Below are 18,647 nucleotides of genomic sequence, written 5' to 3'. Positions count from 1 at the left end.
TACCCAGACCTGTACACTGCTAGAGTCCGGTACAATCCTGGTAACTCATATCACATCTGCTGAGCTGGCACAGTGTAATTACTGTTACACAGACCTATACACTACTAGAGTCCTGTACATTCCCGGTCACTCATATCACATCTGTTGAGCTGGCACGGAGTAATTACTGTTACCCAGACCTGTACACTACTAGAGCCCTGTACATCCCGGACACTCATATCACATCTGCTGAGCTGGGACGGTGTAATTACTGTTACCCAGACCAGTACACTGCTAGAGTACTGTACATTCCCGGTCACTCATATCACATCTGCTGAGCTGGCACGGTGTAATTACTGTTAAACAGACCAGTACACTGCTAGAGTCCTGTACATTCCCGGTCACTCCTATCACATCTGCTGAGCTGGCACGGTGTAATTACTGTTACTCAGACCTGTACACTGCTAGAGTCCTGTACATTCCCGGTCACTCCTATCACATCTGCTGAGCTGGCACGGTGTAATTACTGTTACCCAGACCAGTACACTGCTAGAGTCCTGCACATTCCTGGTCACTCATATCACATCTGCTGAGCTGGCACGGTGTAATTACTGTTACCTAGACCTGTACACTGCTAGAGTCCTGTACATCCCTGGTCACTCCTATCACATCTGCTGAGCTGGCACGGTGTAATTACTGTTACTCAGACCTGTACACTGCTAGAGTCCTGCACATTCCCGGTCACTCCTATCACATCTGCTGAGCTGGCACGGTGTAATTACTGTTACCCAGACCTGTATACTGCTAGAGTCCTGTACATTCCCGGTCACTCCTATCACATCTGCTGAGCTGGCACGGTGTAATTAATGTTACCCAGACCAGTACACTGCTAGAGTCCTGTACATTCCCGGTCACTCATATAACATCTACTGAGCTGGCACGGTGTAATTGCTGTTACCCAGACCAGTACACTGCTACAGTCCTGTACATTCCCGGTCACTCCTATCACATCTGCTGAGCTGGCACGGAGTAATTGCTGTTACCCAGACCTGTACACTGCTAGAGTCCTGTACATTCCCGGTCACTCATATAACATCTACTGAGCTGGCACGGTGTAATTGCTGTTACCCAGACCTGTATACTGCTAGAGTACTGTACATTCCCGGTCACTCCTATCACATCTTCTGAGCTGGCACGGTGTAATTACTGTTACCCAGACCTGTACACTGCTACAGTCCTGTACATTCCCGGTCACTCATATCACATCTGCTGAGCTGGCACAGTGTAATTACTGTTACCCAGACCTGTACACTGCTAGAGTCCTGTACATTCCCGGTCACTCCTATCACATCTGCTGAGCTGGGACGGTGTAATTGCTGTTACCCAGAACAGTACACTGCTAGAGTCCTGTACATTCCTGGTCACTCAGATCACATCTGCTGAGCTGGCACGGTGTAATTACTGTTACTCAGACCTGTATACTGCTAGAGTCCTGTACTTTCCCGGTCACTCATATCACATCTGCTGAGCTGGCACGGTGTAATTACTGTTACTCAGACCTGTACACTGCTAGAGTCCTGTACATTCCCGGTCACTCCTATCACATCTGCTGAGCTGGCACGGTGTAATTACTGTTACTCAGACCTGTACACTGCTAGAGTCCTGTACATTCCCGGTCACTCCTATCACATCTGCTGAGCTGGCACGGTGTAATTACTGTTACCCAGAACTGTACACTGCTAGAGTCCTGTACATTCCCGGTCACTCCTATCACATCTGCTGAGCTGGCACGGTGTAATTACTGTTACCCAGACCTGTACACTGCTAGAGTCCTGTACATTCCTGGTCACTCATATCACATCTGCTGAGCTGGCACGGTGTAATTACTGTTACCCAGACCTGTACACTGCTAGAGTCCTGTACATCCCTGGTCACTCCTATCACATCTGCTGAGCTGGCACGGTGTAATTACTGTTACTCAGACCTGTACACTGCTAAAGTCCTGCACATTCCCGGTCACTCCTATCACATCTGCTGAGCTGGCACGGTGTAATTACTGTTACCCAGACCTGTATACTGCTAGAGTCCTGTACATTCCCGGTCACTCCTATCACATCTGCTGAGCTGGCACGGTGTAATTAATGTTACCCAGACCAGTACACTGCTAGAGTCCTGTACATTCCCGGTCACTCCTATCACATCTGCTGAGCTGGCACCGTGTAATTACTGTTACCCAGACCTGTACACTGCTACAGTCCTGTACATTCCCGGTCACTCCTATCACATCTGCTGAGCTGGCACGGAGTAATTGCTGTTACCCAGACCTGTACACTGCTAGAGTCCTGTACATTCCCGGTCACTCATATAACATCTACTGAGCTGGCACGGTGTAATTACTGTTACTCAGACCTGTATACTGCTAGAGTACTGTACATTCCCGGTCACTCCTATCACATCTTCTGAGCTGGCACGGTGTAATTACTGTTACCCAGACCTGTACACTGCTACAGTCCTGTACATTCCTGGTCACTCATATAACATCTGCTGAGCTGGCACAGTGTAATTACTGTTACCCAGACCTGTACACTGCTAGAGCCCTGTACATTCCCGGGCACTCATATCACATCTGCTGAGCTGGCACGGTGTAATTACTGTTACCCAGACCTGTACACTGCTAGAGCCCTGTACATTCCCGGGCACTCATATCACATCTGCTGAGCTGGCACGGTGTAATTACTGTTACCCAGACCTGTACACTGCTAGAGTCCTGTACATACTTGGTCACTCATATCACATCTGCTGAGCTGGCACGGTGTAATTACTGTTACCGAGACATGTACACTGCTAGAGTCCTGTACATTCCCGGGCACTCATATCACATCTGCTGAGCTGGCACAGTGTAATTACTGTTACCCAGACCAGTACACTGCTAGAGTCCAGTACATTCCTGGTCACTCATATCACATCTGCTGAGATGGCACCATGTAATTACTGTTACCCAGACCTGTACACTGCTAGAGTCCTGTACATTCCCGGTCACTCATATCACATATGCTTAGCTGGCACAGTGTAATTACTGTTACCCAGACCAGTACCCTGCTAGAGTCCAGTACATTCCTGGTCACTCATATCACATCTGCTGAGATGGCACCATGCAATTACTGTTACCCAGACCTGTACACTGTTAGAGTCCTGTACATTCCCGGTCACTCATATCACATCTACTGAGCTGGCACGGTGTAATTACTGTTACCCAGACCTGTACACTGCTAGAGTCCTGTACATTCCCGGTCACTCATATCACATCTGCTGAGCTGGCACGGTGTAATTACTGTTACCCAGACCTGTGCACTGCTACAGTCCTTGTACATTCCCGGTCACTCATATCACATCTGCTGATCTGGCACCGTGTAATTACTGTTACCCAGACCTGTACACTGCTAGAGTCCGGTACAATCCTGGTAACTCATATCACATCTGTTGAGCTGGCACGGTGTAATTACTGTTACCCAGACCTGTACACTACTAGAGCCCTGTACATCCCGGACACTCCTATCACATCTGCTGAGTTGGCACAGTGTAATTACTGTTACCCAGACCTGTACACTGCTAGAGTCCTGTACATTCCTGGTCACTCCTATCACATCTGCTGAGCTGGCACCGTGTAATTACTGTTACCCAGACCTGTACACTGCTAGAGTCCTGTACATTCCTGGTCACTCATATCACATCTGCTGAGCTGGCACGGTGTAATTACTGTTACCCAGACCTGTACACTGCTAGAGTCCTGTACATTCCCGGTCACTCATATCACATCTGCTGAGCTGGCATGGTGTAATTACTGTTACTCAGACCTGTACACTGCTAGAGTCCTGTACATTCCTGGTCACTCCTATCACATCTGCTGAGCTGGCACGGTGTAATTACTGTTACCCAGACCTGTACACTGCTACAGTCCTGTACATTCCCGGTCACTCATATCACATCTGCTGAGCCGGCACGGTGTAATTACTGTTACCCAGACCAGTACACTGCTAGAGTCCTGTACATTCCCGGTCACTCATATCACATCTGCTGTGCCGGCACCGTGTAATTACTGTTACTCAGACCTGTACACTGCTAGAGTACTGTACATTCCCGGTCACTTATATCACATCTGCTGAGCTGGCACGGTGTAATTGCTGTTACCCAGACCAGTACACTGCTAGAGTACTGTACATTCCCGGTCACTTATATCACATCTGCTGAGCTGGCACAGAGTAATTACTGTTACACAGACCTGTACACTGCTAGAGTCCTGTACATCCCTGGTCACTCCTATCACATCTGCTGAGCTGGCACCGTGTAATTACTGTTACCCAGACCTGTACACTGCTGGAATCCTGTACATTCCCGGTCACTCATATCACATCTGCTGAGCTGGGACGGTGTAATTACTGTTACTCAGACCTGTACACTGCTAGAGTCCTGTACATTCCCGGTCACTCATATCACATCTGCTGAGCTGGCACCGTGTAATTACTGTTACCCAGACCTGTACACTGCTAGAGTCCTGTACATTCCCGGTCACTCATATCACATCTGCTGAGCTGGGACGGTGTAATTACTGTTACTCAGACCTGTACACTGCTAGAGTCCTGTACATTCCCGGTCACTCATATCACATCTGCTGAGCTGGCACGGTGTAATTACTGTTACCCAGACCTGTACACTGCTAGAGTACTGTACATTCCCGGTCACTCATATCACATCTGCTGAGCTGGCACGGTGTAATTACTGTTACTCAGACCTGTACACTGCTAGAGTCCTGTACATTCCCGGTCACTCATATCACATCTGCTGAGCTGGGACGGTGTAATTACTGTTACTCAGACCTGTACACTGCTAGAGTACTGTACATTCCCGGTCACTCATATCACATCTGCTGAGCTGGCACAGTGTACTTACTATTACCCAGACCTGTAAACTATTATTACCATTACATACTACACCTCACTGCCAAGTGCTAGGGTAACAGTACACAGCTCCCTGCAGGATCCCTACTATTACATACTACACCTCACTGCCCAGTGCTAGGGTAACAGTGCTCAGCTCCCTGCAGGATCCCTACCATTACATACTACACCTCATTGCCCAGTGCTGGGGTAACAGGGCACATGTACATACTACACACAGCAATACACAGAGACACCAATGCAAGCACAGCTTCAATCATGTCCAGTACTTTATAAAATGTATACTTACGGTTACAACGTTTCTGTACAAATCTGAGCTTGCACGCTGTCCGGTACGTAGAGAGCCGAATCACGTCAAAATTCTGTGCCCCTAAAACGTAGCATTATGCAGTTTTTATTAAACAAAACAGGTCTTCCATCTACCCCCCTCCAGCAGTCATATCAGTGCCACCATGATATCCCTCTATCACCAACACCCTCCCTGCAGTCATATCAGTGCCACCATGATATCCCTCTATCACCATCACCCTCCCTGCAGTCATATCAGTGCCACCATGATATCCCACTATCACCAACACCCTCCCTGCAGTCATATCAGTGCCACCATGATATCCCTCTATCACCACCACCCTCCCTGCAGTCATATCAGTGCCACCATGATATCCCACTATCACCACCACCCTCCCTGCAGTCATATCAGTGCCACCATGATATCCCTCTATCACCATCACCCTCCCGTCAGTTATATCAGTGCCACCATGATATCCCTCTATCACCAACACCCTCCCTGCAGTTATATCAGTGCCACCATGATATCCCTCTATCACCACCCTCCCTGCAGTCATATCACTGCCACCATGATATCCCTCTATCACCATCACCCTCCCTGCAGTCATATCAGTGCCACCATGATATCCCTCTATCACCATCACCCTCCCTGCAGTCATATCAGTGTCACCATGATATCCCTCTATCACCACCACTCTCCCTGCAGTCATATCAGTGCCACCATGATATCCCTCTATCACCACCACCCTCCCTGCAGTCATATCAGTCCCACCATGATATCGCTCTATCACCACCCTCCCTGCAGTCATATCAGTGCCACCATGATATCCCTCTATCACACTCACCCTCCCTGCAGTCATATCAGTGCCACCATGATATCCCTCTATCACCACCCTCCCTGCAGTCATATCAGTCCCACCATGATATCCCTCTATCACCAACACCCTCCCTGCAGTCATATCAGTGCCACCATGATATCCCTCTATCACCACCACTCTCCCTGCAGTCATATCAGTGCCACCATGATATCCCTCTATCACCACCCTCCCTGCAGTCATATCAGTGCCACCATGATATCCCTCTATCACCAACACCCTCCCTGCAGTCATATCAGTGCCACCATGATATCCCTCTATCACCAACACCCTCCCTGCAGTCATATCGGTGCCACCATGATATCCCTCTATCACCACCATCCTCCCTGTAGTCATATCACTGCCACCATGATATCCCTCTATCACCATCACCCTCCCTGCAGTCATATCAGTGCCACCATGATATCCCTCTATCACCTTCACCCTCCCTGCAGTCATATCACTGCCACCATGATATCCCTCTATCACCATCACCCTCCCTGCAGTCATATCAGTGCCACCATGATATCCCTCTATCACCACCCTCCCTGCAGTCATATCAGTGCCACCATGATATTCCTCTATCACCATCACCCTCCCTGCAGTCATATCAGTGCCACCATGATATCCCTCTATCACCACCCTCCCTGCAGTCATATCAGTGCCACCATGATATCCCTCTATCATTACCAACCTCCCTGCAGTCATATCACTGCCACCATGATATCCCTCTATCACCATCACCCTCCCTGCAGTCATATCAGTGCCACCATGATATCCCTCTATCACCATCACCCTCCCTGCAGTCATATCAGTGCCACCATGATATCCCTCTATCACCACCCTCCCTGCAGTCATATCAGTGCCACCATGATATCGCTCTATCACCACCACTCTCCCTGCAGTCATATCAGTGCCACCATGATTATCCCTCTATCACCATCACCCTCCCTGCAATCATATTAGTATCACCATGATATCCCTCTATCACCACCACCCTCCCTGCAGTCATATCAGTGCCACCATGATATTCCTCTATCACCACCATCCTCCCTGCAGTCATATCAGTGCCACCATGATATCCCTCTATCACCACCACCCTGCCTGCAGTAATATTAGTGCCACCATGATATCCCTCTATCACCATCACCCTCCCTGCAATCATATCAGTGCCACCATGATATCCCTCTATCACCATCACCCTCCCTGCTGTCATATCACTGCCACCATGATCTCCCTCTATCACCATCACCCTCCCTGCAGTCATATCAGTGCCACCATGATATCCCTCTATCACCACCCTCCCTGCAGTCATATCAGTGCCACCATGATATCCCTCTATCACCATCACCCACCCTGCAGTCATATCAGTGCCACCATGATATCCCTCTATCACCACCCTCCCTGCAGTTATATCACTGCCACCATGATATCCCTCTATCACCACCACCCTGCCTGCAGTCATATCAGTGCCACCATGATATCCCTCTATCACCATCACCCTCCCTGCAATCATATCAGTGCCACCATGATATCCCTCTATCACCATCACCCTCCCTGCTGTCATATCACTGCCACCATGATCTCCCTCTATCACCACCACCCTCCCTGCAGTCATATCAGTGCCACCATGATATCCCTCTATCACCAACACCCTCCCTGCAGTCATATCGGTGCCACCATGATATCCCTCTATCACCACCATCCTCCCTGCAGTCATATCACTGCCACCATGATATCCCTCTATCACCATCTCCCTCCCTGCAGTCATATCAGTGCCACCATGATATCCCTCTATCACCTTCACCCTCCCTGCAGTCATATCACTGCCACCATGATATCCCTCTATCACCATCACCCTCCCTGCAGTCATATCAGTGCCACCATGATATCCCTCTATCACCATCACCCTCCCGTCAGTCATATCACTGCCACCATGATATCCCTCTATCACCACCACCCTCCCTGCAGTTATATCAGTGCCACCATGATATCCCTTTATCACCTTCACCCTCCCTGCAGTCATATCACTGCCACCAAGATTTCCCTCTATCACCATCACCCTCCCGTCAGTTATATCAGTGCCACCATGATATCCCTCTATCACCACCACCCTCCCTCTATCACCAAAGATAGAACCCGTTAGACATTCGTAAACCGCAGTCGGAGGAAGAGTTCAATACTCATCATTTAAGTGTAAAGGGTTAAAATTAGGATGGGCTTCCCTCATTAGTGTCTTCTCTATCCACCTACCTCCTACTGGGAGCAGTGGATTGTCACCTTTGTGTACCGCTAGTTACTGGAGCCAGACCTGTAGGGGGTCTTTTGGCAGACGGGCTGGGATGTCTCCCAAAAGGCTGCCCTATGGGGTCACCAACAAGCTATGCAGATTGGTGGCTTAGTAATGTCTCCTCCAGGGAGCGGGAAGTGGAGGTTAGACCCTGTGTCTTTGTGAATGATAGTACATCAGACAAGAATGGCCAGGGTTAGGGTTTTAGCTGGACTGCTCGTGTAAAACTAAAAGTAAGGGTGTAATCAACTAGTAAGTCGTGTAAAAGCAAAACTAAAGATAAGGGTATAATCAACTAGTAAGTCGTGTAAAAGCAAAACTAAAAATAAGGGTGTAATCAACTAGTAAGTCATGTAAAAGCAAAACTAAAAATAAGGGTGTAATCAACTAGTAAGTCGTGTAAAAGCAAAACTAATAATAAGGGTGTAATCAACTAGTAAGTCGTGTAAAAGAAAAACTAAAAGTAAGGGTGTAATCATCTAGTAAGTCGTGTAAAAGCAAAACTAAAAATAAGGGTGTAATCAACTAGTAATTCGTGTAAAAGCAAAACTAATAATAAGGGTGTAATCAACTAGTAAGTTGTGTAAATGCAAAACTAAAAATAAGGGTGTAATCAACTAGTAAGTCGTGTAAAAGCAAAACTAATAATAAGGGTGTAATCAACTAGTAAGTTGTGTAAATGCAAAACTAAAAATAAGGGTGTAATCAACTAGTAAGTCGTGTAAAAGCAAAACTAAAAATAAGGGTGTAATCAACTAGTAAGTCGTGTAAAAGCAAAACTAATAATAAGGGTGTAATCAACTAGTAAGTTGTGCAAATGCAAAACTAAAAATAAGGGTGTAATCAACTAGTAAGTCGTGTAAAAGCAAAACTAATAATAAGGGTGTAATCAACTAGTAAGTTGTGTAAATGCAAAACTAAAAATAAGGGTGTAATCAACTAGTAAGTCGTGTAAAAGAAAAACTAAAAATAAGGGTGTAATCAACTAGTAAGTCGTGTAAAAGCAAAAATAATAATAAGGGTGTAATCAACTAGTAAGTCGTGTAAAAGCAAAACTAATAATAAGGGTGTAATAAACTAGTAAGTCGTGTAAAAGCAAAACTAATAATAAGGGTGTAATAAACTAGTAAGTAGACCCAAGGAGCACAATATACATTAAATAAATAAATTGTGTAATTGTGTAAAAGTGGAACACCTCTAAAAGGATTGTGGAGATCAACGACAAATGTACACAGGGGGAAAACTTGGGGTACGAGTCCTGCTATCCCAGCATTGGGAGAATATCTGTGATTTTCTTAATAAAGCCCAAAAATGGTAGGCACGTGCCATGGACGGATGATTAACGCTCCTTTATGCAATCCGCTGATTATGTATTGTATAACGATGTGCAATAGTGTGAATATGATCATTAAAGTACCTAGCCATTGTATGCAGGTTATTTCCTATTATAATAAAAGCCAGGCCAACTTACTCATTTCCATGAAGAGCTGGCGCTTCTCGGCCATCGTCCTCCTGCGCTTCCCGCTCTCCTCAATCATCCTGCAGAGGAATCAGAGGGTCAGATCGCCATGTACATATTCACATCTCTCCGCACACCAGCAACTGCCGGACCCCCGGCTCTCATACACAATAACTCAGCGGCTCCTAACCGGTGCTCGTACCTCTTCAGTTCTCCAAATTTCTTCTCGTAACCCATGTCAAATATTATGTATGAAGATTTTGTATTAGGAAGTTAAGTAAATAGCCCCATAGGACATAACACTCATGGGATGTTACACCTACCGTCTTAAATCCAATAATTACAGAACTTAAACAGCATACATCCAAACCTCAAAAGGCAACTTACCAAAAAAATAAAAATAAATCACCCATCCGCCCCATTCCCTTGTCAAGCACATACAGAAAACAGCTCAGTAAGATCTATTAGAATGGCTGCATTAGACACATCACATTACACTGCAACGCACTATAGCTGGGTCTGGCAGACCAGACCGACATATCGTCCAGCGCGCACCAACTTTGAGCGACCGTGCGCCCTCCTGCGGGGTCGTCTATCGCATCGACGGATCGAGTCTACATGCTGCTCAATCTGTCAATTTGACGAACGACCCCCCTGCCTATGAGGGTGGCTGGTGAACGACATAACGTGCGGTGTCAAACGGCGGCACGATACGTCATTCACTGCATTGTGCGTCAGCCGGGCACACAGATCGCCTAGTGTTTAACCGGCGTAAGAACTCGATCCAATTAGGAGCGAAGTACCCGCTGCACAAGTGAGCCTGTGTGCTACACTTATGGTACCACCTGTATTGCACAGTTTTGTTTGCTGCCCAGTGGGGTCCGGGGTGAGATCGGGCCACGAGGAGGGTGAATTCTGCAACTAGCTACCTTTGCTCCTAATGGGATGAAGGCCTAAGTGTAACAATACAGCACTGTCACCACCACATCTTTCTCGCTGCGATCCCTGGAACACACATTGTACAAGTAACAATGTGCAAAATTGCGTGGGGCGCTGTGCTTTGTACTCACCGCTAGAACGTTTCATAGGGGATACTCTTACTCTGGGCTAAGAAGCTTTGCAATGACTGCACTGGACTGAAAGCTATTCTCAGCGCCCTGCACTTTGGGCAGGAGAACACAGGAATTCACCCAAAGCCCAATTATCACCAGTAACGATGGTGCGTCTCATACAGTGACATCTGCACAAGCTGGGTGGGTGCAGCGATGGGGACTACTGCTGGATGCGGAAGCACTCTTGGATGAACAGAAAGGAGCGGACGGAAGAGGCAGATCCGGTAACCTGTGGCGTATAGATGTTACTTGGCACAACATGGTTCTGACCAATACTTTGGTTTTTTTTTTGGGAAAGTTCTTTTTAATTAGGTTTTTCAGGAATGGGTTATTATTATTATTATTATTATTATTACATTTTATGTATAGGGTGCCGCAAGTGGTCCGCAGCGCCCTACATACAGTAAAGGGTACACAGAACATTATATTACAATACAATAACCAAAATATAAACAGAACACAAGTAACAATTAGCAACACAATTCTCCATACACAGTACAGCTCTGAAGGTGAAGGCTGTCATAGAAGTGCTAGAGAAGATGGCTGTGAGATAGTGGGGAGGAGGATCCTGAGGATCCTAGGAGCTTACAATCTAGGGGTGAGGGGAGACAGATGACATGTGACATGAGTGTGTAGAGGGGGACCTGAGTGCAGGAGGTAAGCGAGGTAGAGATGGCTGAGGCGGGAGGGACAGAGACCTGGTAACATGGTTATGTGGTGGAAGGGTATGCTTTGATGAACAGGTGGGTTTTCAGTGCACGTTTGAAGTTCTGCAAGGTCGGGGAGAGCCTGATCGAGCGAGGAAGCTCATTCCAGTGGAGGGGGGCTGCACGGGCAAAATCTTGGACACGAGCATGAGATGAAGTAACCAGGGTGGAGGAGAGGTAACGGTCATTGGCAGACGGGAGGGAGCGTGTAAGGAGATGAGGTTGGAGATTTAGGGAGCAGTAGAGTTAGAGAGGGACTTGTATGTGAAGGTGAGGAGTTTGAAGAGGATTCTGTAGGGGAATTGGAGCCAGTGAAGGCTTTGGCAGAGGGGAGCAGCAGAAGTGGAACGGTGGGAGAGGAAGATAAGTCTAGCTGCAGCATTGAGAACAGACTGGAGGGGAGCAAGATGGCAATGTCGGAGGCCAGTAAGGAGAAGGTTGCAGTAGTCAAGCTGAGAACTGATTAATGAATGAATAATCAGTGGTAGCATTCTGGGAGAGGAAAGGCCTAATGCCAGCGATGTTGCGTAGCCGGAACCGACAGTATTGTGCCAGAGATTGAATGTGGGGGGGGGGGAGGAGAGTGTGGAGTCAAGGGTGACACCCAAACAGCGAAGTTGGGGGACAGGGGAGATGATGGTGTTGTCAACAGTGATGGCGAGATTGGTTGGAGTTCAGACTCTATTAGGGAGAAAGATGATGAATTCGGTTTTGTCCATGTTGAGCTTCAGAGAGCGCTCGGACATCCAGGAAGAGATGGCGGAGAGGCAACTGGTTACCTGAGAGAGGACAGAAGGGGAGAGTTCAGGAGAGGAGAGGTATAGTTGTGTGTCATCAGCATAGAGGTGGTATTGGAGGCCGAAGGAGCTGATGAGTTCTCCTATGTAGAGGTGTACAGGGAGAAGAGCAGCGGGCCCAGGAAAGAACCCTGCGGGACACCAATGGGAAGGGTGGAAGGGGGAAAGGTGGAGCCGGAGGAGATGGAGCCAGAGGCAGACACAGAGATGGAGCGGATGGTGAGGTAAGAGGTGAACCAGGCATGGATGGTGTTAGAGATGCCAAAGGTCTGAATGGTGCGGAGGAGGAGAGTATGATCCACAGTGTCGAATGCTGCAGAGAGGTCCAGGAGGATGAGCAGAGAGAAGTGGCCCCTGGATTTGGCTGCAAGCAGGTCAATGGTGACTTTGGCCAGGGCAGTTTCGGTGGAGTGAAGTGGGCGAAAGCCAGATTGAAGAGGATCAAGGATGGAGTTGTCAGAGAGATAGCTGGTGATGCGGCTTTAGACAAGCCGCTCAAGTAGTTTGGAGGCAAAAGGGAGAAGAGAAATGGGGCGGTAATTGGCGGGTGAGGACGGGTCGAGGTTGGGTTTTTTAAGAATAGGTGTGGCAAGAGCATGTTTGAATGAGGGAAAGATGCCGGAGGTGAGAGATAAGTTGAAAAGGTGAGCAAGGTGGGAGCAGGCAGTGGAGGAGAGGGAGCGTAGAAGGCGAGAAGGGAGGGGGTAATGAGGAACGGACAAGAGGTTAAATGAGGACAAGAAATTGTGTAATTGCAGACATTACCACCAGTCAGGTACATATACAATGAGGCCCTAAAGAGGTAATAATTCCACAGCTGAAAGGCAAGAATCAGGGCTGGAAAAAAAAATTTTTTTTGGGGGGGGGGGTTTTATAAACCAGTTTTGTTTTAAATTTTTGCATTAATGTTTTCATGGAAAAAAAAATGGAATCCTACTTAATATAGTAATACTGTAAAATATTGCTATGTATTAGAAACTTTCATCAACCATAATTAATGCTTTCTAACATTAAGGGGCCGATTCGATGCGTGCGCCCCCCACTGGCCATCTATAGCAATGGGCGTCTACCAGAGCAAATATGGTTGTTTCCCCGATAGACGCCCATTAGCCGCGACATTCGCATTTTCAATCACGGCTTTAGACGGGTTTAGTCGCTATGCGTGGCTGAACCCGGAGCTGTTAGGCGCGTAAACTACTAATGGGCATCTATCGGAGAAACAATTGAATTACTATGATAGAAGCCTATTACTACAGATGGCCAGCGGGGGGCGCCCGCATCACTTCAATCGCTGCTAACAATCCAAAGTTATTAGGATTTTTTATCTCATCAGAAGAGAGCAATACTAAGGGGTAAATATACTAAAGTGCGGGTTTTTAGAAGTGGAGATGTTGCCCATAGCAACCAGATTCTACTTAACATTTCTCTAGCACCTCCTAGAAAATAGAATCTGATTGGTTGCTATGGGCAACATCTGCACTCCATGGTCTTTGCTCCTTCCTCTCATCTCAGTAGGACTTAGAAATAAACATGAAGGAGATCAAACCATGAGGGGGGTTTCTCTGCGTATTGCCTCTAATAAGTTGGAGTTGTTTAACCTTTACGATTGAGAATGTTACTTGTGGTTTTCTCCTGTCCTATAGTATTGTTAGGGGAGGAGTTTTGGGAGTCTGAGCTGATGCTAGGCAAATTTAGTACCTTTATGATCTGGTTCACCCTCACTACTTCTCTGTTGTGTGTGTGAATTTACTGCATTGGTTCAGCTCACTGAACTGAAGGCCACAGGCAAAAAGAATGTGACATAATACCAGGGGGATTCCCTTATAATAAGCTTTTTTAAGAAGTGACAGCATAACAAAAAAAAATTTGGTTTAAACCACAGTGGCAGGAATACAAAGGGCCACTACAACAAAGAGGCGGAAGGAATGGATTGACAGGGGGGGTGAGAAGTCAAGGGAGAGATGGGAGGGAGAGGAGGGGAGAGAGAGATGGGAGGGAGAGGAGGGGAGAGAGAGATGGGAGGGAGAGGAGAGAGATGGGAGGGAGAGGAGAGAGATGGGAGGGAGAGATGGGAGGGAGAGGAGGGAGAGATGGGAGGGAGAGGAGGGGAGAGAGAGATGGGAGGGAGAGATGGGAGGGAGAGGAGGGAGAGATGGGAGGGAGGAGGGAGAGATGGGAGGGAGAGATGGGAGGGAGAGGAGGGAGAGATGGGAGGGAGAGATGGGAGGGAGAGATGGGAGAGAGAGATGGAAGGAGAGATGGGAGGGAGAGATGAGAGGGAGAGGAGGGGAAGGTGAGATAGGAAGGGAGAGATGGGAAGGGAGAGATGGGAGGGAGAGGAGGGGAGAGAGATGGGAGGGAAAGATGGGAGGGAGAGGAGGGGAGAGAGAGATGGGAGGGAGATATGGGAGGGAGAGGAGGGGAGAGAGAGATGGGAGGGAGAGGAGAGGAGGGAGAGATGGAAGGGAGGAGGGAGAGATGGAAGGGAGGAGGGAGAGATGGGAGGGAGAGGAGGGGAGGGAGAGATGGGGAGGGAGAGATGGGAGGGAGAGGATGGGAGGGAGAGGAGTGAGAGATGGGAGGGAGAGATGGGAGGGAGAGGAGGGGAGAGAGAGATGGAAGGAGATGGGAAGGAGTGTAGGGGAGAGATGGGAGAGGAGGGGAGGGAGAGATGGGAGGGAGAGGAGGGGAGAGAGATGGGAGGGAGAGGAGGGGAGGGAGAGATGGGAGGGAGAGGAGGGGAGGGAGAGGAGGGAGAGGAGGGGAGTCAGAGGAGGGGAGTCAGAGGAAGGGAGTCATTCATGAGAAGTCAGCAGGTAGAATGAGCAAAGTCTAAGGAGAAGGGGGGGTCATTTAATAATCAGCATGAGAACTCGACGGGTGCATTAAAGGGAAAACTATAAATATTTCCCATGTAGAGTTGGAGCTGCCATATTCTATTAGTGATGGAGATAGAGGCGGAAGGGTCCAGGAATCATCCACAAAAGGAGCTATCCGACACCTAGCAGTGCATAGTATGTGAGCTATAACACCAGTAATAAGGACGATTAGGTACCTCCTTCCAGAAAGGGATCCATTTAGGAAAATACCAGCAATTGAGGGACAGAGGGCCCTCCGCACCACAAATCTCTAACACGGGGGGGGGGGATACATGCCCAGGCTCAGGGAATAAGTAGCAGCATTAGCAGATTTTACCAGTGGTTTTATTCACTTTGATGTTGATAGAGGTTCTAGAGATATTGGTGAACTTCAGCAGCCAGAGACTACTAGGCAGAAAACGGCTATTCCACTGGTTCTGGTGGGCAAAACGCACATTTGTGTAGTCTTCATCCTAGCACCCTGCACCTGTCACAACCGGTGCAGTTCCTCTTTCCTGCCAGGGGTGCCGCTCTCTGCTCTGGTGCTTCTAGCACACTCTGGTCTGTATATCAGAGGTTCGGAAGCATCAGCTGTGTGCTAGAAGCACCAGAGCAGAGAGCGACACCTCAGACAGGAAAGAGGAACTGCACGGGCTGTGCCTGTGTGGGAACACCCATCCACGCCGCTGTTCACCTCTACAATCTAAGTACAGAGGCGATGGAAATGCATGCACAGCCGCATGGCCGGCACCCATTTACAAAGCATGGACAGAGCAAATTCACACAAGCTTCTGAGCCAGCATCAGCCCCCGAGCCTGCTCAATGCCGGATACCGGAGTCTGGAATTAGAGAACGGGAATACTACTCATTAGGGCATTAGTGTCTGCTGATAGAGTGAATGTAAAGGGCACATTACAGATTATAACTGTATATCTGTACGGCACCAGAGTGATCCACAATGCCAGTCATTGCCCTCACAGAGAGAACATACAGCAGGGATAACATGAGACACTACAGTCTAGCGGAGCACGGGCCGCTCATGGTGGGTACACATTCATCAATAGTGTAATACAGACCTCTTATTCTACCACACTAATACATACCTGATATATCAGTCATTTCACTTTACACATAGCTACTATGGGGCTATAATACGCACATATTATCTCCTATTATGTACGGTATGAGGAACATTATATAACACTGGTGTACAAATGCTGCTATAGCCCACAGTAACCAATCCAATGTGTGCTTTATTACATAACCAGCCGCTGCTATAGCCCACAGTAACCAATCCAATGTGTGCTTTATTCATAACCAGCCGCTGCTATAGCCCACAGTAACCAATCCAATGTGTGCTTTATTCATAACCAGCCCCTGCTATAGCCCACAGTAACCAATCCAAAGTGTGCTTTATTACATAACCAGCCGGTGCTATAGCCCACAGTAACCAATCCAATGTGTGCTTTATTACATAACCAGCCGCTGCTATAGCCCACAGTAACCAATCCAATGTGTTATTACATAACCAGCCACTGCTATACCCACAGTAACCAATCCAATGTGTGCTTTATTACATAACCAGCCGCTGCTATAGCCCACAGTAACCAATCCAATGTGTGCTTTATTCATAACCAGCCGCTGCTATAGCCCATAGTAACCAATCCAATGTGTGCTTTATTACATAACCAGCCGGTGCTATAGCCCATAGTAACCAATCCAATGTGTGCTTTATTACATAACCAGCCGCTGCTATAGCCCACAGTAACCAATCCAATGTGTGCTTTATTACATAACCAGCCACTGCTATACCCACAGTAACCAATCCAATGTGTGCTTTATTACATAACCAGCCACTGCTATAGCCCACAGTAACCAATCCAATGTGTGCTTTATTACATAACCAGCCGCTGCTATAGCCCACAGTAACCAATCCAATGTGTGCTTTATTACATAACCAGCCGCTGCTATAGCCCACAGTAACCAATCCAATGTGTGCTTTATTACATAACCAGCCGCTGCTATACCCACAGTAACCAATCCAATGTGTGCTTTATTACATAACCAGCCGCTGCTATAGCCCACAGTAACCAATCCAATGTGTGCTTTATTCATAACCAGCTGCTGCTATAGCCCACAGTAACCAATCCAATGTGTGCTTTATTACATAACCAGCCGCTGCTATAGCCCACAGTAACCAATCCAATGTGTGCTTTATTCATAACCAGCCGCTGCTATACCCACAGTAACCAATCCAATGTGTGCTTTATTACATAACCAGCCACTGCTATACCCACAGTAACCAATCCAATGTGTGCTTTATTACATAACCAGCCGCTGCTATAGCCCACAGTAACCAATCCAATGTGTGCTTTATTACATAACCAGCCGGTGCTATAGCCCACAGCAACCAATCCAATGTGTGCTTTATTACATAACCAGCCGCTGCTATAGCCCACAGTAACCAATCCAATGTGTGCTTTATTACATAACCAGCCGCTGCTATAGCCCACAGTAACCAATCCAATGTGTGCTTTATTACATAACCAGCCACTGCTATAGCCCACAGTAACCAATCCAATGTGTGCTTTATTACATAACCAGCCGCTGCTATAGCCCATAGTAACCAATCCAATGTGTGCTTTATTACATAACCAGCCGGTGCTATAGCCCACAGTAACCAATCCAATGTGTGCTTTATTACATAACCAGCCACTGCTATAGCCCACAGTAACCAATCCAATGTGTGCTTTATTACATAACCAGCCGGTGCTATAGCCCACAGTAACCAATCCAATGTGTGCTTTATTACATAACCAGCCGCTGCTATAGCCCACAGCAACCAATCCAATGTGTGCTTTATTCATAACCAGCCGCTGCTATAGACCACAGTAACCAATCCAATGTGTGCTTTATTACATAACCAGCCGGTGCTATAGCCCACAGCAACCAATCCAATGTGTGCTTTATTACATAACCAGCCGCTGCTATAGACCACAGTAACCAATCCAATGTGTGCTTTATTCATAACCAGCCACTGCTATAGCCCACAGTAACCAATCCAATGTGTGCTTCATTCATAACCAGCCGCTGCTATAGCCCACAGTAACCAATCCAATGTGTGCTTTATTCATAACCAGCCGCTGCTATAGCCCACAGTAACCAATCCAATGTGTGCTTTATTACATAACCAGCCGCTGCTATAGCCCACAGTAACCAATCCAATGTGTGCTTCATTCATAACCAGCCGCTGCTATAGCCCACAGCAACCAATCCAATGTGTGCTTTATTCATAACCAGCCGCTGCTATAGCCCACAGTAACCAATCCAATGTGTGCTTTATTACAT

At 47.5% G+C, this 18,647-nt stretch overlaps 1 protein-coding gene across 1 annotated transcript in view; it reads right to left on the bottom strand.

Moving 5' to 3' along the window:
• The window catches only part of DTNB (dystrobrevin beta), a 200,639-nt gene that overhangs the window by 116,988 nt on the left and 65,004 nt on the right, over window positions 1-18,647 (bottom strand). Inside the window, exons 2-3 of the mRNA XM_088481740.1 lie at window positions 9,838-9,905; window positions 5,224-5,304 (exon numbers count right to left, since the gene is read on the bottom strand). Of these exons, the coding sequence (XP_088337866.1) occupies window positions 5,224-5,304; window positions 9,838-9,904 (148 nt within the window). The 5' untranslated portion in view covers window position 9,905. The remainder of the gene's footprint in view (window positions 1-5,223; window positions 5,305-9,837; window positions 9,906-18,647) is intronic.

The sequence above is a fragment of the Taudactylus pleione genome, unplaced genomic scaffold, assembly GCF_031769625.1.
Source record: "Taudactylus pleione unplaced genomic scaffold, aTauple2 ptg000277l, whole genome shotgun sequence".
In the NCBI taxonomy this organism is placed as follows: Eukaryota; Metazoa; Chordata; class Amphibia; order Anura; family Myobatrachidae; genus Taudactylus; species Taudactylus pleione.
Note: the sequence above shows the minus strand (reverse complement) of the source record. Positions and strands in the feature narration are given on the sequence as shown.